The following is a 21,666-nucleotide window of genomic DNA, read 5'->3' on the forward strand; positions in this document are numbered from 1 at the left end:
CTTAAGAGTAGTTTCTGGATACTAGTAATAGGTGAATTTCACTTAAGTTTTGAAGTGTCCTGTGCAATGTGAATGTACATACTTCATCTCAAACATCTAAGTCCTACAACATTACAGTTATTGTCTATTTTAAAGGCTCGTTTTTAATATTTTTCCCAACATTGCAGTTGATGCTCCCAAACACCATTTCAGTTCCATGTATTTAAAGGCAATATAGTGGCCCTGGCTGGTGTGGCTCAGTGGATTGAGCACTGGCCTGTGAACCAAAGGTGCCGGTTGGATTCCCAGTCAGGGCACATGCCTGGGTTGCGGGCCAGGTCCCCAGTAGGGAGCATGAGAGAGGCAACCACACATGGATGTTTCTCTCCCTCTCTTTCTCCCTCTCTTTCTCCCTCCCTTCCCCCCTCTAAAAATAAATAAATAAACTATTTAGAAAAAATAAAGGCAATATACTGAGGGAATTCAATATATAGGAAAGAGGATTGGATTGAGAATTTAGATAGTCAGGTGAAAGTCCAATAATCCATTATGTGCTCATGTAATCTCTATACATCCCACTTTTTAAAACTCTAATATGAGAAAATTGAGTCTCTCTTGTTAAAGTTTATTTTAGTTGCTCAGACAAAGAGAACTAGGCAGTGGAAATTAAAAATAATGCCTGAACCAGGATGGTGGGTTGAACCAGGTAGTGAAGAGGAAAGGCGAGTAGGGCTAGAGTTAGTACCAGCAGTGCTGAGCTAAAAACAAGGGAATCAGGGCAGGTCCAAATTCTGAGGTCAGGCTCGGGATGACTGTCTCCCAGAACATTCATGCAAAGCTAATAAGTTACATGGAGTATTGAGCCATAGAAGGCCATTCAAGAGGATTGAGGGCAGAGCTGGGGTAAGGTCATGACAGGCGTGGGGACCAGAGCTGTGACATAGTAGCAGATGTATAGGATTTTCATTTTCACTTGCTAAGATAAAATATTTACACCCAGGATCTCTGGCTGTTGGTACTCGGCTGTCTTGATACTTTTATTCAATATCTATAAAATATTTGAGACAGATAAAACTCTATCTTTTGTTTCACACTTTTATTAATGAGAATCTAATCACAACACTTTTTAATTTTTAAAGCACCAGGAAAAAATGTTTTAATTAAATTTCAGAAAGGGGTTACAGTCCAATATATGAATAAGCAAAAAGATACAACATGCTATTAGTTCTTACAAAATTACTAATCATTTGCTTCTTAACATTTTATGTATTTAAGTTCATAGATGATGATCAGCTTTACCACTTAGGGGGTAAGAGGAAAAAAATAAAGGTGTATTTATCATCTGCTAGACATTCTTACTGTATGCTTTGTTACATATATGCCAGGCCAAAGTGACTGAAATGTAATTGTCAGACTTCTTAATAAACTGGGTAGCCATTTGTTACTGCAGAGCATATCCCCCTTACATGGGAGAGGTCAGGATAAAACATGAAACAGACAAGCATTCTGTACTGTGAAACACCACCTTAACAAGTAGCCAGCATCACTCATCTGCTATACAAGTACATCTAGTATACAAAAATGCATGAGAGTTTAGAACTATGTTTGATGAATAATCCTTTAAAAAATAAGTTATTTTCACCTGAAATATTTTTATACAAATACAGGTCCAGATTACCATTTAGATCCAAAGGTAAATAACACATGTAAATAAAGTTACAGCAAGTTTACTAGGTTTTTATCTTTATAAGAATGATGGCAAAGGTGAGTCAATCTCTAGGTAGTTTTTGACTACTGAATAAAAGGCTGCTCACATGTTCTTAAATCAGAAGGCTATAAATTACATTAACTATCTGTTTACTTTTAAACAAGAAGTAGTACATAATGAAAAATGAAAATTAACTCAAATATCCCAACCAAGAATAACTTGAAGTTGTTCGCCTCAGTAACTTAGAAGACATTTGAATAACAACACCACAACCCCCCATAAAATGAAGTTTACCACTTGAAGCAAAACTTAAAAACAAGTAAAAACTTAAGACATATTAAAGACTAGACCAAGGACTCTGATTCAGTTGTTCTTCTCCCCTCTCCCCAGTCCTCAGTCAGGTTACTTGGTAGTGAGTCATTGTCCTAACAGCATGCTGTACCTGGAGACCTGGTGCAATTCCCTGGATGCTGTTAGTAAGGAAAACCCAGATACACGGGCAGCAAGGAGAACCTGTAGCCGAAACAAGCAGTAGAGATGGATTCAGTGGTTGCTGGAGGTGTATCCTGAAAGCGAGATGGAGAATTCTCGTGGCTGCAGTAATACTCGCCCTGAGACTGAGGCTGGTACTGCTCCCTTGGGCTGCGGCTGCGGCTGCGGCTGCGGCTTCGGCTTCGGCATTCGTACCTGAAGGAAGGATTTTCTCTTTGGCTGCCACTGCAGGGATTTGGGAGGCGACCATAGCGTGCCATATGCACCCGCAGCACACGGCCATCCAGCATAACCCCGTCTAGGGCATCTATGGCATCCTCGGCATGGCGCTTGTTGTAAAAACGAACAAAGCCGAAGCCCCGAGGTTTTTTAGTGAAGCGTTCTCGGGGGATGTACACATCGCCGATCTCCCCAAACTTCTTGAAAATATGCCGCAGGCTGTTGGGTGTGGTGCGCTCATGCAGGTTGTCCACCTTCACGGAGATCATGCCCGCCAGTTTGAGAGGAGCGCGTCCAGAACTCATGGCCTTTGAGAGTTCAGCTTGGGCCCCGGCCTCAGACAGTTCAGCTTGGGCCCCGGCCTCAGACAGTTCAGCTTGGGCCCTTCAAACTGAGAACCAAGACATTGACAATCTGGGAAAATGGCGAATATGGCGCCAACTGCTGTAACGGTTTCTTGGAATCCGTTAACGGCTCTTTGCTTCCGTTTGTTGCCCTCCATGCCTGCACGTTGGTGCCTTAGCAACGAGAGAATGTTCCGCAAAGACCCGCCTATCTCCAGAGCTGAGGCCATGTGAGAAACGGCTCTATATAATTTTTTTTTAAAATGGAGGTTCATAACCTATCGTTTTGTAACTTTTCCAATGTACAACTAAACACCCAGGTATTAATTATGGATAAAAGTTTATACATATAGATACAATTATATAACTTGAAATACATTGCAATGCTGATTCATATAGGCAAAAACAAACAAAATACCAAAACAAATCTTGAACAAATAGGGTAACCAATGATACTAACAGGCAAAGAGTGATTGAGAGCCACTAGCAAGGCTTGAATTGTGTTCAGAAATTCAATATGGGTTTCCTTTTCTGATTAAAAAAAAAATGAGTCAAATGTGTCATAATCTGTGATTCCAGATTATATAACAATATCACACAGATTGCTAGAATTTACTGCTTCTTCATTAACTGACCTAATATTCTATCTCATGAAGTTCACGTGATGTAGCTTTCATTTTAAAACTTGTTTTCAGAATTAATAAGTATATTTCATCACATTGTTGACATCTTTTCGGATGGATAATGTCCATTGCACTCCAATAAATGAGCTTGACAATGATAAGGAATAGAAAATAATATTTTATTAAGCATTTCTCACCTTCCATGACATTTTGTATGCTTTTCAAGCCACAAGGTCTTCTGCATGTAATTAGTATGTGTTCTGGTTATCCACTGTTGAATAACAACCTACATCAAAACTTACTGACTGAGGCTAACGGTTTCCCATTATCTTATCTCACTATTCTAAGGTACAGGAATTGAGACAGGGTACAGTAGGACTTGCTTCTGCTCCATTTTATCTGCTGAATTAGCTAGGTGACAGAAGGCTCCTTTGGAACTGCTGGGCATCAGCTAATTCCCATCCATAACCGCCCTTGCCCAGAGCCACTTCTTGTTATTAGTCTGGCAGATTTCTAGTCTAGTTAGATTTCTTACATAGCTGCTCAGATTTAGGACACCACAGTAGAATCACTGGTCCTCTATCAGTCTAGGCCCAGACCAGTGTAAAGTATCAGTTATGCATCATTTCTAGGATATTCTATTGGTCAAAGTAACCATAGGCCAGATCAGATTCAGAGGGAAGGAAAAAAGAATCTCTCTATGAAACAAGTGTGAAGGACTTTCAGCCATCTTTAATCTACCACAATCCCCTGGACAGATAATATTTACATTTTTCACACTTGAAAAATACATTCACCCCCTTCCAAGACCACCAAAATCTTATCCCCTTATGGCAATGTACGAACATCCAGAACCTTATCATTTTAATTAGGCCTAGGTACAAAACAGACTTTTCAGGTACAGTTCCTCAAGTTTTATTCTTTTTAATCAGAAGGCCTGTAGGAGAAAGAGACATGTTTCCTGCCCTTCTCACATCTAACATACAATATTGAGATAGTTATAGGATAGACTTAACTGAAAATTTTATTCAAGAGGAGGAATAATCCACAGTAATTCTGAAAGTTAACAGGCCACATGCTTCCAGGTCCTCGGTTAGGGCCCAGTCTCATTCTGTGAGTCACCAATTGGTCCTCTAGTATCTTAGCTCAGCCTTCTGAGTCATCCTCTCTTTGTTGAAATAAATGGTCCATGTCTGTAGATGTTTAGCTTTCTGAGTGTGCTCCCCGTGTGCAAAGGTTGAGGGTACCAAGACTTCTAATTCTAAATTGTTTCTAACCCTTTTAGTCTAAGCTCATGTTGCTTCTAATAGCGCAGGTTCTCTCTGTCTGTCAGGTTGCTTATGATTCTTATTGGGTGTTCACTCCATTGAACAAAAGACACACCCACATTTCTTTCCTTGACGAGTCCTACCTTGGGCCACCTGTGAGGCTGATGTGGGTTGCCTCTCAAAGAGAGTTAGTGAGGAATATTCTGAAATCTTTCTGAGATTTTAAATAAGGATCACATAGCTACACCCTTCACTTGTTTACCCTGAGACTGCAACACACTGTCCAGGTTTTGTTCTTTGCTCTGAGGCTGCTGTGTATCTTTGAATCTCGTTAAAAATAAAAGAAACCTCATTTAAAATTGAGTCAGGGAGCCCTGAAGAGAGTGATCTCAGGCACTGCCACCCAGACCCCAAATGGTAGGACATACCTAGCAAAACACCTCAGCTGTCACCTGCACCTCTTTAGCTGGTTGCGTTCAAATTTGGACTCTTGGCTACAGCCCAACCGATGAGAAACTGCTACACTCAGCCAATGAGTGGCCATTACTACCCTGACCTCTTCCAAACAGCCCCTCCCAGCTCCTTCTTTTCCCCTCATAAAAGCAACCTCTTTCCTCTGTTCTTTGAACTTGTCTATGGTTCACCATAGTTGGCTTGTCCCAAGTTGCAATTCCTTTGCTATTCCCAAATAAACCCATTTTGCTGGTAAAACAACTGGCCCTTTTGTGCTTTAAGGTCAACAATCTTTTCTTGGCTAGAAAGGCTGTCATGGGTACTCTATATTTTGTCTACATTTTGTTCTAAAACTGAACAATTCCTTTTTAAATTCATTTTTATCTTCTCATATGTTACCAGACGTATTTAAGGAACTCAATTAAATTATTTTATTCTTTCTAGTCATCTCCTTAGCCAAATGTATGAGTTCATTAGGCATACTTGGTATTTGCTACAAACACTCCAAGTGATAGTTTTGCTAATTGTTTTGTAGTAGATAACTTAGGTGTCTAGTGCTCTACATACTTCTTTCCTTTCTTTCACTTCTTTCAAATTTAAAAGAATTATGTCATGGCCTACTAAGGGACACACAATATGTATTTTTTAATTGTTTAAACTCTTTAATTACTCTCTCAATAAGAAAGGATTTTAGCTCTTAATTATATGAGTTCTTCTAAGAAAAATCATCCCAAGGTAAAGGTCAATTGATGAACATTTTGTCTCAATTAACAAAAATAACATTATACATTGCAGAAGTGTTAAAAGTTACATGGACTTTTAGCCAGCCAAAGGGCTCTATGTCTTCGTATTATAAATTAGTTTCATGAGAACAAGTCATATATTCGTCATGAAAATTGGGTTTGAATTATGTCAGGCAGGAAATCCTGCCACTAGCGACAGCCTGGATGAACCTGGAGAACATTATGTTAAGTGAAATAAAGCAGTTACAGAAAGACAAATACTGCATTCCATTTATGTGAGCTATCTAAAATAATGAAACTCCCAGAAGCAAGGACTGGATGGTTGCTAAGGACTGGGGAAAGGGCAGGTGAACAGGTACAAGCTTTTAATTATGCCAGATGAATAAGTTTTAAGGATCTGTAGTACAGCATAGACCCTATAGTTAACAGGACTTTTTCCATTTAGAAACATGTACTCTGCATTTAGAAACATGGTAAGAGGGTAGATCTCACGCAAGATTTTTATTACAAAACAAAATGGGACAAAACCCAAAACCCAAAGAGATGCAAAGGAACTTTTGGATGTGATGGATATGTCTGTTGCCTTGATTGTGGTTATGGTTTCATGGCTGTATGCATATGTATCAACTCATCAAATTGTACACATTACATATATTAATTATGCACATTTTAATATTTACATTAAATATGTGGATTTATATATAAATGTAAATATAAATCTGTATATTAAATTGAGTTGGATACATTAAATATGTTCAATTATACCTCAATAAAGCTGTTTAAAAAACAAACAAAACCTCATAGACACGCCAACACTGTAGTGGTTACCAGCGGGAAGGCAGTTAGTAGTAAAATTTACCCAGTGTTGCCCCAATAAATTTAAAAAAGGATGGTTGGTATTCAGAGATGAGCAAGAGGAATGACATGAAGCTTTTATCACCTTGAGAGCTTAAGGGGAAGAGGTGGAACAAGTGTTACCAAAATTTGTGAGAACTATCGTCTTGGAAGTAGGCTTGCCCAGTGAGACAGCTAGTCATTAAGGGTTTCAGAAATTGCCCGACACGTGGCTCTGGAGAAGAGAAGGAATAGAAGAAATATCCCGCAACCTTCCCTCTCCTCACTTGTATCTAATTAATGTTCCTCTTTGGCTGAACTCAAAGTGAAGCCAGAAGAGCCTGGGAGATACAGCGTGAATGAGGCAATCTTCCACGGCAGAGAATAATTAGAGGAAAGCAGAAAAATGAAGCAGAATGTGTGAACAAACTGAGAATGAGTAGCATATCTTCCTAGAATCATGAATACCCTGAGTCAGGCACATAGCTATTTTATACTAAATATCGACAATAAGAGGCTGTAAGTAATGTCTTGTGTCTCCCTGCTTGATAAAATAATGCTTCATTGTGCAAGAGGGATCTTTCAGAATATTTTTACTCTTGCTTTTTGCTTTGTTTGTTTTTTTTTCACCTTGAAGTCTCATGTTCTTACTGAATTAACTGCCTACCTCCTAAATCAACTCTGTTTATGGTTTTATTTTAAAGAGATATTAAGTGAAGAAAATTTTCAGGTCAAGTCTGATGAGTGGCATTGTAATAATGCAACCTTGAAGTCGATCCCAGTCATTTTTTTTTAAAAATTGAATTTATTGGGGTGACATTGGTTCACAAAACCACACGGGTTTCAAGTGTACAACTCAGTAAAACTTCATCTGCACACTGCATCATGTGCCCATCACCCCAAGCAAAGTCTCTTTTGCCCCAGACTTTGCCTACCTCCCCTCACCCTCACCCCGCTTTCCCTCTGGCTACCATCACACTGTTGTCTGTGTCTATGGGTTATACGTTCATGTTTTTTGATTAATCCCTTCACCTTCTTTCATCCAGTCCCAACCCGTCTCCCATGTGACAGCTGTCAGTTTGTCCTTGTATCCATGCCTCTGTTTCTATTTTATTCGTCGGTTAATTTTGTTCATTAGATTCTACATATAAGTGAGATCATATGGTATTCACCTTTCTTTGCCTTCTCAGTCTTTTCTGAATCCTGATTGTGTTCTGGTTTGTACTTTGTAACTTAATCCTCGTGTTGAAATGAATTGAGGCTTGCCTTACTGACTCCTATTGGTGAATAAGGTGAATTTGCTCATTTATCAGGGTCAGCTCCGTGGCCAGTGTTGATTTTGGTCTCGTGCACCTTAATTTTGAACTGCAATTTATGACTTACTCTGTCATCATCTCTCAAGGGCTTTACTGGAAAGAAATATAAATCTCATCCACTAAGGCAGAAAAATGGGTTGGATTTAATATTTGTTATGTTGTCCTCATTCTCTTTTCGTGAGAAACTAGATATAAAGCAAAAACTTGAGTCATAAGTTAGTTCATAGTGTGATCAAAATAGCATGGAGCAGACATCTGCATTCTTAGGCCTGATTCAACAATCACTGATGTGATTATGGGAGAGGTACTTCACTCCTCTATATCTCAGATGCTGCATCAATAAAATATGAGAATCAAATTGCTTTATATTTAATATTGCATTCAGCTTCTAATATTCTTAATCAGGAAGAGAACTGAAGTTTACTGAAGGCTTTTTTTTTTAGTCAATACAGTATAAACAATGAAAAAATAAAGGAGGTGACATTGCATTATAAAACAATTTTATTTCCAGATAGGAAATTGTCGACTCCTTCTGTTCAAACACTGTGCTTTTACCTGATTTTAAAAAATAAATAAATAAAGCATGCTGAACAATAAAAGTCTTCAAACTCATGATATTTCCTTTTCCTGGACTTAAAATTTGTTCAAAATTTGTTCATGCTCCCAGGTTAGCCGAACCAAGTCAATTTATTACGTCTTTCAGCTAAGCATCAACATTTCTTTGCAGTTACTGTGATGATCACAATGTCTTGAGTTTGACTGATGCCCTCCTTGTAGATGATGGTGTAAAGATCCACCAAAAGTTCAGGGATGACTGACAAGAAACTTTTTGTGCCATTTGGCATCAAAAGGGCTTGAAAGCAGATCAAGTCGTGTGATCAGGAAAAAAAGGCAGTAAGAAAGGAAGGAATGGAGAATAATGAGAGATAAGAGAGCCTAAAGAGAGCAGGTGGATTCTTCCTTTTAAAATAACTTGATATGAAAGAAAAAAAATCTCTAGCCCATTATATTTAACTGCTTTCCTCCTGTTTTCCTGATTGCTTAGAACTATTAATTTAAACAGACACAGAATATTCTTTTTTCAGTATGCATCTCTCATTGAAAGGATCTTATTTGGTCATTATTTTATGCATTTCAAAAACAAATGTAAGTCACAGGCAGGCATGGCCATTTGAAACTGACTCTAATAAACTTTCATAGAATATAGTCTGGAGGGTGATTTTAAACTCAATTTTGCTTTCTTCACTTCCTCATTTCCATTCAGAAACTTCCTAAGTACTATGGGGCACGTCTCTCTAGAATCTGTGCATTCTTTACAAAATTTCAATCTATTTCTTTATATTCTTGGAAAGTTCATTATTAGAACAAAGCTGTCCAATGGGGAGAGAGAATAGTACATTAGTTAAAATGAAAAAGTCTAAGATCAGTAGCTCTTATTGTATGAGGTTGATAATTCTCAGATCCCATGAGTTTTCCTCCATTTCTCTCCAAATAGATGAATGAGAGATGAAACAATATGGGAGGATCTTGGAGTCTACTTTCCTAAGGAAGCAGTAAAACAATTTCAGTATTTAAGGGAAGTAAGATATAGGAGGGAGAGAGTATTCAAGGGAAGTAAGATATAGGAGGGTGAGGAATGGTGAAGGGTAGAGAAGAATTATGAGGCAATCTTAATTTACCCATATATATATAATTTTTATAGAGAGAGGAAGGGAAGGAGAAAGAGAGGGGAAGAAACATCAATGTGTGGTTGCTTCTCACACACCCCCTACTGGGGACCTGGCCCGCAACCCCAGGAATGTGCCCTGACTGGGAATCTAAGTGGCCACCCTTTGGTTTGCAAGCTGGCACTCAATCCACTGTCCCACACCAGCCAAGGATATATATATATATATATCTCCATCCGTTCAGTAAAGTAAAGCTCAGTAAAATGAGATATGCCTGTATATACAATTTCTTTATCCATTCATTCATTGATGGACACTGAGGTTATCTCTATACATTGGCTATTATAGATAATGCTACAATGAACATGGGGTGCACGTATTTTTCTGCATTAGTGTTTTTGTTTTCTTCAGAAAAATATCCAGAAGTGGAATTGCCAGATCATATGTGATTTTTTGATTCTATACTTGAGTTTTTGAGGAACCTCCATACTGTTTTCCATAGTGGCTGCACCAATTTACATTCCTATCAACGGCGCAAAAGGGCTCTCTTTTCTCCAACAACCTCACCAACACTTGTTTCTTGACAGTCATCCTGAGAAGTGTAAGGTAGCATCTCACTGTGGTTTTGATTTGTATTTCCCTGATGATTAGTGATGAGCACCTTTTCATGTACCTGTTGGCCATCTGTATGTCTTCTTTGGAAAAATGTCTATTTAGTCCTTCTGCCCAGTTTTTAATTGGATTTTTGGGGTGTTTTTCTGTTGTTGTTGTTTTTGTTTTTGTGTTTTTTGCTATTGAGTTGTTCTAGGAGTCTTGTTAAAATTCAGATTCCGATTAAGTAGTTTTGATTGGAGCCAGATACCCTGTATTTCTTACATGCTCCCATGTGAAATTAATAAGGTTGCATCTACAAACACATTTAGAGTAATAAAAGGTTACTGCTTAGGATATGGAGTTAGACAGATCAGGATTTGAATCAAGGCTTATCCATTTATTTACATTTTCATTTTGACAAATTTAAGTTTCTGTGTTTCAGTTTCCTAATTTGTAAAATTGGAATAAAAGTACCTCTCTGGCAATTTTGTGGCTATTAAGTAAAATACTGTTAAATATTGTGAGCACTAAATGAAATGCTTAGAACACCTCTGTATGCAGGTATGTCCTTATTATTGTGACTAGTATGTGGTAAGTTCCTTTTAAATGGTAGTTACTTTTATTTTTAGGTAGAATATCTTCTTATATTTAACATAGCTTTCTGTTTACATCTCAGGATGCCAGATAATTTGAAGATTTGTTTTTTTTCTTCTGACAGGGTTTCAGACCTTATCATGTATTCATTTTTATTCTGTTATCTAAAGCAAAGAAGATAGAAGTCCTAGAAAGGGATAGAAATTCCTCATAAAATGGATGAGTGCCCTCGAAGCAATCAGCCCTCAGAAATGGCCTGCTTTCATCCTATCAAATGACATTAAGTTTGTCTGATCAAAACAAGTGTGGGGACATAGAAAAGGTGGAAAAATCCTGATGCCAAGAAGGTACAATTGGGCGTTATTTTTCTTTTTAAAGGACACCACCACAAAACCATAGAGGCTGAACTGTTAATGAAATAACCCTATGTAACAGTTAAGAAAACCAGAGGAGTGCTGATTATTTCCCATATTGATGTGCCCTGGCAGCCGCAGCATTTCTTTCTTCTGCTGTTTGTTTCATATTTTCAAATCTTACAGCTCCCTCCAGTGTTGACAGGGGGACCAGGCGCTTTTTTTTTTTTTTTTTAATTTTTTAAAAAATCAGGCTGTGCTGTATCTCCTCATCAAGTCCACAGACTGCACCTGGGGAACTCATTGTATGAATTTCCCAGTCATCAAGTTGAAATTAAAATATTTTATAGTCCCTGGCAAGTGGCAAGAGAACACTGGGAAGGCATTTTCAGGACTAAAGTGCCAGTATTTATTCCAAATGAACTGCATACGTATTCATTTCCCTCTGTTTCAAACGTGTGTTCAGTTTTAAAACCACTTGTGTCAGTACTATTGTTTTTATTTATCTGTTTGGAAGCTATTGACATAGTCTGCAGTCTGTCCCTAAAATTAATTCACCACACATTTTTTCAAGTGGTTATGTGCAATTTATGATGCAAAATACCACTGGGGTAGGGGAAGCCCAAGACCCTGTTCCTCTTTCTAAGGCTCATAATCCTGGATGGGGTAGGTAAGCCTTGGAAAGAGCATGTGCCCGTAGCACCGGTTTTGATCCTGCTTGTAACTAACTACCCACGTGATCTCTGGGCAAGGTGCTTATCTCCCTGCAGAGAGTTTCGGTTACCCCACTTATGTAATCAGGGAAATAGGCTGGGCCAATGTTTCCCACATTAGAGTGGTTATGTACTCACCTGGATGATTGTTAAAAGTGCAGATCCCCAGATCCTGAAGATTCGGATTTCGTAGAGTTCGGACAGCATCCCGGAATCTGTCTTTTCAACGAACATCTTTCCTACTGATTCTTTTCATCAAGCAACTGTCAGAGAGAGAGAAACTCCCCCCATATTGCTCTTGGGTTCTTGTGGCCTGATTAAAATAAAATTGACATAAGACAGATTAACAGGAGTAAAATCAAATTAATACGTGCACATGGGAGATCATAAAGGATGCTCAGAGAAATGATTGAAGCAGAAAGCTTTTTACACTTTTTAGACGAAGAAATAAATTGGTGAGGATTTAACAGGACAAAGAGACTTAGATTTGGGTGTCCATTAGTGAGGAATCTAAGCAAACTTTGAGCTTGGGGAGTAAATAAGTGAAAAAAAAAATTACAAGGTTTGTTTACACATGCTGCTCAGCCCTGAAGTCCCTACTTCTGGTGATAGCGCTGTCTCTCTTGTTAGCTTCTAGGTACAGGGAGGGCACATTTCACGTAGGAGATTTATGTCCTGCTTTCAAGGGGAACAGAGATAGAGAGGTCAGAGTATTCTTCTTGCACTGGCAGTTTCTTAAGTAACTGTAATTCACAATAATGCCATTGTGGGTGATTTCGGGGTAGCCTTCCCTGGGCCCCGACACAAGCTATGGATATATGGAGACATGAATTTTTCTAAGTTTATTTTATCTAGAAGATTCTATGATTTTATGATTTCAAAAATAACTACAATTTAATGAAATGTATAGTATCAAGTGTATTATAAGCAAATGCTGTTTGAATTTATTAAAGAATGGACTAATTCTACCTTGAATGATCAGGGAGAGGTACAAACTTTAGAAGATGGATATGACTTGATAACATAGAAAATGAAGAGAGTATAGCAGGTGTGGGTATAGAATGAGAAAGATAAAGATTAATATAAGGAAATGCAAATTAAGCTTGACAGTACATCTTCTATTTCTTTAGAGCATATGGATTATTTAATGGACTAGTGAAAGATAAAGCTGAAAAGACCAATTACTTTATATCCAGAAGAAGCTTGAAATGTGGCTAAGAAGTTTGGGAGATATATATATATATATATACACATACAGCAGGTCCTTGCATAACATCGATTCACTCAACAGTGTTTCATTATAATGTTGATGAGAAAAAAAAATCGATTCCTGGCCTAGGCCACTGTCTCTGTGGAATTTGCATGTTCTTCCCACATCTGTGTGGGCTTTCTCCAAGTGCTCTGGTTTCTTCCCACATCCCAAAGATGTACAGGTGAGGTGAGCTGGCGTGTCACATTGTCCCAGTGTGAGTGAGTGTGGGTGTGTGATTTGCTCTGGGATGGAAGAGCATTCTGTGCTGGGAAGGACTCTGGCCACCCACAACCCTGAACTGGAATAAGCGGGCTGGAAAAGAATAAATCACCTTACTTGTTTTTAGTAATCTTTCTTAAATATGTACGTAACATGTATGTACATGTACAGAACTTTTAATGGATTCCATACACAGGCACACATATATCTACAGGGTGGGGCAAAAGTAGGTTCACAGTTGTTCCTATGGAAAATAATACAATAATTAATAAAACAAGAATAAACTCTGTGTTTTGCATACTCACAACTGTAAACCTACTTTTATCCCACCCTGTATGTATATATGTGTGTGTGTGTGTGTGTGTGTGTGTATATATATATATATATATATATATATATATGTATATATATGCAGTCCATTGAAAGTTTTTGACTGGCAAATATTTAAAAGAAATTGTTACCTAATATTGGACCCATTTGCGGGGGGCGCCCAGATACTGTTACCAAAACAACGCCCCCCTTCCCCGGGGCCCCTCTGTTCTAGGTTCTTTGCCTGCTGCCCTTAGAAATTATGGCTCTCAGTGCCAGAGTTTGGTGAAAAGGAAAGGAACTATTTATTCAAAAGTTATACAGGTTTTGAGTAATGGCTAAATGTTGCTGTTAAATCTCAAAATCCCTTTAGAACACCCACCAACACACACGGCCCTGCCCTGCCTCCCTTTGCCCAGTCAGGCCAGTCAGGGGTACTGTCCTTTGGAAGAAAAAAGAAAGGAAGTCCGGGGCCGGCTGGGCAGGCCTCTCGTGGTTCCCAGCACCATCCGCTGTGTCACAATCTCCAGTTCTTAATCCAGACCCACGTGGCACCTTCTCATGGCTCCCTAGCAAGAGTCCTTTGTCCCCTTTCCTTCCTGCATGGTCTTTGCATTGTTCCCCCATGGCGTGGAGCCAGCTTTCATGTACAAGTGCTGTATGTAACCAGGGGAGCTGCCAGCCAGTTGTGTCCTGGGTTTAAGTTATGCGAACCTTCCTGGTTAGCCTTGTTGATATGCAAAATAACCCTCTTTGCACATGAGGTATCAAGCTATCCTGTTATTGGCATGCAAAATGACTCTCAAAGGCCCTGCTCCACGGCTCCCATTCCCCATAGGGGCCCGCTTTGTGGGCGGAGGGATGGGGGTGGAGAATATCCTATATTTTTATTGGATGCCCCACATACTGGACGCATTACAGATCCCCCTTTGAGGGAGCCCTAGCTGCACCCTGTTACAAAATCTTTATGCTGGGTAAGGAACATATTGGAAATCGGAGACATGACGATTGATCACAGATACCACTAATAAGATTTGGTGGCTAAAGTGAGAAATGAGTCACTGGCATATTGTACATTGACACTAAAAAACATGATTGAGGTCAAGGCAGAGGAGATAGGGTTGGGCAGGGGAACAGTCCCCTGAGGAGAGAAAATTGTGACTTCTGTAGAAGGAATCTCTTTCCTTCCCTCTGAAAACACCAGGAGTTGGCAGATTCTATTTCAGACATTTTTGAATTATAAATCCCCTTCAAATAGTAAAATATATACGTAGTAACAATGCTGTTGAATTTCTTACACTCTCCTACATTTCTTTCATTCAGTGCCAAAGTGTTGATACTACACAGTCCTGTCAACAGCCTTTTATCTAGTTTTGCGTGGACAGGGATTGTTTAGGAGAAGGCCTGCTTTTAAAAGACTGCCAAAGAAGCCTGAGATGTACCATTTTCTCCTTTCTTTCTGACTTGCTCAATAATATTTATGTCTTAAGTGTAGTAAAAGTCTTTCATAGGTAGTTTTTATCCCTCTCCTCCAACCTTGCTCTGAGTAGGAATTCTCCCTCTTGGGTCTGCTTCTTCTCGTTTATCTCGGCCTATTGCATCTTTTAGGAAGCGCTTGGCTGTAAAAGGCTACAGTCACTGCCAGCCCTTCCCATAACTCTTGGTTGGCATTTCAGTCCTGAAAGTCCTCTGGCTGGCATTGATAGGACCATTTATGAGCTGTCATTAAGTAGCACCAGGCACGAGTCACCTTGAGCCTGGTGATTCCAAAGCATCAGCAATGACAGAAGAGGAACTATGAGAAGGAAGGCCAGAGGAATCAGGGGTGTATTGTAGGGCAACAGAATTTGTCACCCCAAAATATGTCTCTGTGGCATAAGGATGATTTTAGGATGGTTAACTTTAGAAAACAGCAGAGAGGTGAGGAGCTCTGAAAACCAAGTAGCCGTTATCCTTTATAGAATCCATTTATATTTGTAAGGGAGCTCTCCATTTGATATTTCCCCCTCTGCACCAGGAAGAAGGGGATGACTTTATCTCTAGAAAATCTTATTACTGCAACTTTAATCTGCATAAGAACCTTACCCTGTTTACTGTGCTTTTCCTGGCAACATCCCATAGCTGATGCTCCCCAACATCTTTTGTCTTCAGCCGAAGGCAAAAAATTTAAGGTGGTGGCTTCAGTCATTTGAGGGGGTTACTTAGTTTTCCTGGGTCTCTCCTATGTATACAAGAGGTATACAGGTTATTAAACTTTTATTTGTTTTTCTCCTGTTAATCTGTCTTTGACTACAGGGATGTATCAGGCAAGAGCCCAGAAGAGTAGAGGGGAAATTATTTTCCTTCTCCTACATTATTCATTTAGGTATACTCTTTATTCAGGGTGATAATTACTTGCTTTGCCTGTGGTGGTTTTAGGAGTTTGTAAAATGTGTGGGATTCCCTTACTAATTTTGCTACTGAGTTTTACCTCTACCCTCCTAGGTTCTTGGCTGAGACACTCCTGTGATAAAAGACAGATTTGTAGGAGAAAAACAGAAGTTTAATACATGTATACCTCTTGTATACATAGGAGACACACAGGGAAACTGAGTAACCCCCCAAATGGCCCAAGCTACCACCTTAAATAGCATCTCAAAAAGATATTAGAGTATGGGAGTCAGTTTTGCGAGGTTACCAGAAAAAGTACCATACAAACGGGTAAGGCTGTTATGCAGATTTAAGTGATTGCCATCCCCATTGATGAGATGAATTTGAAGTCAATTTTGTTCCTGGCATCTATACTAATTTCCTAGGACTGACATAACGAGTTATCACAAACTCAGTGGCTTGAAACAACAGCAATTTTGCCTTTCATAACTCTGAAGGCCAGAAGTGTGAAATCAAGTTGTTGGCAGGGTTGGTTCCTTCTGGAAGTTCTGAGAAACCATTCTATGACCCTTTCTTAGTTTCTGGTAGTTGCCTGAAATCCTTGATGCCCCTTAGATTGTGATAGCAAAGGTTTGTGACTCTCACATGGTTTTCTTTGTCTCTCTGTCCCCTCTCTGTATCCAAATCTACTTCTCTCATCTTTTAAAGACATCAGTCATTGAAATTAGCCCCCATTCTACATCCTGCATGATTTTATCTGAAGGTTTTAAACTAATTACAGCTAAAAACTTTATTTTTAAATAAGGCCACATTCTGAGGTTCTGGGTGGACATGCGTTTTGGGAGGACACTAGTCAACCCACTTACAATATGTTCCTATAACTGTCATTTTTTAAACTTTTATTTATTTTTTGATGCAAACTTATACAGAATCCCACTATATAAAGCTTGCAAATATAGAGTTGAAATTAGTCCTAGAAACCCCAAATGCTGGGCCTTATTCTCACTTCCCAGTTGTTTCTGACATATCAGTATGAAACTTTGGGACAACTTGGAGATACATTTGGAAAGCAAATTGTAATAAAGTCTAGAAGGATTATTTATCTCAAAAATGACAGAACCTACATTTTGAAATGTAAAGTACAATAAAGAACTGTATAGAGGCCCAATATGGATACAGAATAAAAGTTTCTTCTGATAGGCAAATATCTAGTGGCACAGAGTAAGACCTCAGTATATTTGAAAATAATGCGTTTAGGGTTCTCTTTGGTATAAATTTTTGAGAGACCTCCACATCTATAGTTAGTATAAGTATATTGAAGGTGAGAAGGGTAATAACATTTGTGCTGTAGGAAAATAATTTTACCTCTCCCCTTCTAGGTTCTTGGTTGAGTCACTCCTGTAATAAAAGACAGATTTATAGGAGAAAAACAGGTTTAATAACATGTATACCTCCCGCATACATCAGAGAGACCCAGGGAAACTGAGTAAGTCCCCACGTGGCCCAAGATGCCACCTTAAATAACATCTCAAAAAGAATAGTTAGGGTGGGGGAGTCAGTTACGGGAGGTTTTCCAGAGAGAACACCATACGAAAGGATAAGGTTGTTATGCAGATTTCAGCGACAGCCATCCCCATTGATAAATTTCTAGAGACTGAGTAATCCTCCTCTTCCTGGTATGGGGGAGTGGGGAACGGACAGATTCCCTTACAAATGGAGATTGCCCTTATACATGTAAATGTACCTAACAAATGTGTAACTTCTAGGTTTTCAGAACTTTTCCTGTGTCTGATATTTCTTAAAAAATAACCAAGTCAACATAGTCTTTATGCCAAAGAAGCATATTTTGGTGTGGCAAATTCTGCTCCCCTTTCTATTTATGTAACTGCTTATTTGTGGCGGTATCACCAATATCTGTCAGTGCTTGCTTGCTTGCTTGCTTTGTTTTATTGATGAGAGAGAGAGAGAGAGAGAGATCAATTTGTTGTTCCACTTACTTGTGCATTCATTGCTTGCTTCTTATATGTGCCCTGGTGCCCTCACCGACCATGGAACCTACAACCTTGCTGTATTGGGACAATGCTCTAACCAACGGAGCTATGTGGCCAGGGCCAGTGCTTGCTTTATTTTAATGGATCAATAAATATAAATGAATGAGGGAAAGGAGGAATGGGAATTGTGTATGGGGAATTAAGATACTAAATTCCATATCCTCACAGTAGAAGTCAGTGAAGTCTCAGGCAGGTATAGTTATACTATTTCTCGTACAATCCAGCATATGTCCTACTGCTTTTGATTTTCTTCCATGTGTCATGTACAACGCTCCTACACTGTCTCTGCTGGACTTGTAGCTTCCTCGTTTAAGGACACTAATAACAGAAAATCTTCAGTTTTTTATTGCTTTTTTAATTGCTTAGAATTCAGACATTAAACAAATATTGCTGAAACTCTAATCCTCCAGTGACTTCTCCGGTTCATTTTAGCTTTCTAGGCCTGTTCTGCTTGATATTTTTCTGTTCTGTCCCTTTCTCAACCATCAGTTTTTCTTTCCTGAAGTCATGGAAAGGGTCTTGTGAACCTATTCCTTTGATTATAGAAATTCCACTATTGAATCAGAACTGAAAATGTACCCTATTCCTCTTTAAGCAGAAATATGAATTCTATGTAGCACTATTAAATACTAGCTAGTTATAGCAGTTTACTTTAGAGATGCTGTAATTTAACCATTTTACTCACAAATCTGTGTGGGTTATCCCAGTAAAAATAACAGCCCAAGACACAACCCTTAGTTATAATTCTGTTACTACCATCTCAGGTCTTTTTGTTTACGTGGGATGTGGGACCCTTACCTCTTCAACACAGTGAGTGGTACTGAACCTCAAACATTAGAGCTAATATTACACTCAAATTTCATTTTTCTCATGTTAACAGCCCCCACCCCAACCCCTCCCACTAGTCCCTTCTGAGAAGTTGTTGAATGCTCTAACCATTCTGGATAAATTTGGTCTTCAGTAGGATGAAGTCCTGTAAGCACAGGATATATAATGCATAGTCAGCACCACCTAGTGGCAAAAGCATGTATCTGAAATGTTGTTTGTGTTCTTTTTGGATTGGCTGTCGTGAGGAGGAAGGAAAAAGTGAACTGTTGAAATCCATCTGGTATTAATTTGGGGCTGAAATTGTGACAAAGTGCCCCAAAACAAGCTCTCAAATGTCTACATTAAGTTCCATCAGTGAGGTAGAACTTTAGCAACGAGAGGTGGAAAAAAAAAAAAGAAGGTAAAATGAGGGAGAAGGTAAAAATAATTAAAGTAAAATGCATATGGAGGGAGGTGAAGGCAGAAAACGAGAAAAAGAAAATGAAACAGTTAACGGAGCCTGTGTCACGAGTGGCAGTATAAATATATGGATACAAGAAAAGTAACTACATTTCTTAGTAACTTTTATATTTCAAATACCTTAAGCTTAATAAGCCAAATGGGGTATGAAGCATTATCTTCACTTAAAAGACAAGTAAAGAAACAAGTAGGAATTAGGGAAGATGCTCAAGATGTCTAACTCAGTTTGATCTGTTGCTAAAACTCAACTCACTCTTAACCTGTACCAGAGAATCACTGAAAGAAATGTTACTCATATGTGCAATCTACTGAACAAACTGAACTAGCAAGGAAAACAGGGAAAGACTCATAGATGGAGAACAGATGACAGCTAAGGGGGGTAGGATGGGGGGAGGGATTGAGCAAAAAGAAAAATGACTCGTGGACAGGGACAGCAGTGTGGTGATTGCTGGGGAGCGGGGGGCATAGGGGACTAAATGGTAATGGAAAAAATACAATAAGGATAAAAAGAAACCCTATTTGCTGTAGTAAAACACTGGTTCTCAAAGTGAGCTGTATGTTGGAATCAGCTGGGAAGTTCTAAAATACACTAATGCCTGAGTCTCACTGGAAGAGATTATGATTTATTTGGTCCGGGGACTATGGGCTGATAATCTAGATTTTTAAAGCTTCCTGGGTAATTCTAATGTATACCAGAGTTTAAGGATGATTCTACGCAAGTCTGCTTTCTTGCCAGTTATATATATAGTTCAGTAGGTTTCTAAGAACTTTTAATAATGTTCTCGACACTAGCCTTTTTAATTTGACATTTCAAATGCAAGTCATTTAATAGCTTTATGAAAGAAGACGTTCTGTTCTATGTTATTCATCTCAGAAAGTTTGTACTTTTGTGAATGAACAAGAATTTACATGGTTGTCAATTCTCCCTCCTTTTCTCATGGTTAGAGGCCACCCCTGTTCTCAATTTTCTGGTAAAGTATCTTTATCCCTATCATTCCAAGGGACAGATGACAACACCTATGTTTCTCTTAGGGTTATTTTGTCTTCCAGTGACATGGCATAGAGTCGCAGCTGTCACCCTGTTGAAATATAAGGTGAAAAACAATTTCTCCAACCATTCCTTATACGCGCCTGTTTTGTATCAAATACATTTTATCCTTAGAAGATGTATTGACGGAGATTAAAAAAACAGAGTGGGATTATTTAGAAACTGTGGCCTACTTTCAGAGTACCACCCTCTGATGAGCTATTTAATGTTAAACATGTGTGTGTGCTTTTTTTTTTAGGATCAAATTTGGTCAAGCTGTTTGTCAAGTACACATCTGTATCTATTTATAATTGGTTTCTGCTCTCTTAAACAAGCTGATGAATGTCCTAGGCCTCCGCAGTTTGTGTTGCATGCATGCAAGGCTTCAAGGACTGTGCTTTCCATTAGGATTGCCGCTTATGCTTGCCTATCTGCTGCTAAACCCCACGGGGAGTATTACATACCACCAAATCATTGCGTAGGGAAATAAAAATCTATTTTAAAATGTCAAGATCAGGAATCAGAGAGTTTCTGTATAGCCATAAAATATTATGTGAGCAGATGTATTCCTAAAAGTTATCTTATCAAAGTAACACCGAAAATGTTACAGACTAATATTTAGAATATATTATACTTTTAGTAGTATCTCCTACAGAGTTTGGATAATGCTGTGGTCAAAAGACAAAGATAAATCCTTTTATAAAATCAAAGCTGAATCCCCTCAAATCCTACTTTCTAATAATCACTATTTCAAAAACAATGTTTCATTTAAAGTATGTAATCAAACATTGAAGATGTATGTATTACATATCTTTGTATTTCTTTTACTTCTATTAGATGCAAATGAAATATTATACACAGTAATGTGTGTGTCTTGGTGCAGTCATAACTATTGTGGGAACACACACGCACACACACAGACACACACACACATACACACACACACACAGGAAAGCCAGCAAAGGAGCTACTAATGAATATATGTGTACATGAGAGAGACCATACCATCATGATATTGTCTTTAAAGTGTCTCATTTATGAGCACAGTCTAGGCACCAAGGCACACTTTAGTTTTTCCTAAATGGAAGAGTAGCTTTTCTCTCAGAATTGGAACCATTTTCTGGTAACTAGTCAATGACATAATATTGACCAGTTACTTAATTTCTTCACTCATTATATATTTATTGTTAATTTTCAGTGTTACTCTTTGATTTGTTTATGCCCTTTCTCCTTAAAGAATTTGACATAAAT

The 21,666-nt window shown here is 38.6% G+C and overlaps 1 protein-coding gene across 1 annotated transcript; it reads right to left on the reverse strand.

Moving 5' to 3' along the window:
• Window positions 1-2,160: 2,160 nt before the first annotated feature.
• LOC129065078 (serine/arginine-rich splicing factor 2-like) lies at window positions 2,161-2,736 on the reverse strand. The gene has a single exon (XM_054566343.1). It carries the CDS (start codon window positions 2,701-2,703, stop codon window positions 2,161-2,163), a length of 543 nt encoding a protein of 180 aa, XP_054422318.1. The 5' UTR covers window positions 2,704-2,736.
• Between the last annotated feature and the right edge of the window lie 18,930 nt (window positions 2,737-21,666).

Source organism: Pteronotus mesoamericanus, unplaced genomic scaffold (assembly GCF_021234165.1).
Source record: "Pteronotus mesoamericanus isolate MK-2021 breed Mesoamerican mustached bat unplaced genomic scaffold, CSHL_Meso_final contig_173, whole genome shotgun sequence".
Classification (NCBI taxonomy): Eukaryota; Metazoa; Chordata; class Mammalia; order Chiroptera; family Mormoopidae; genus Pteronotus; species Pteronotus mesoamericanus.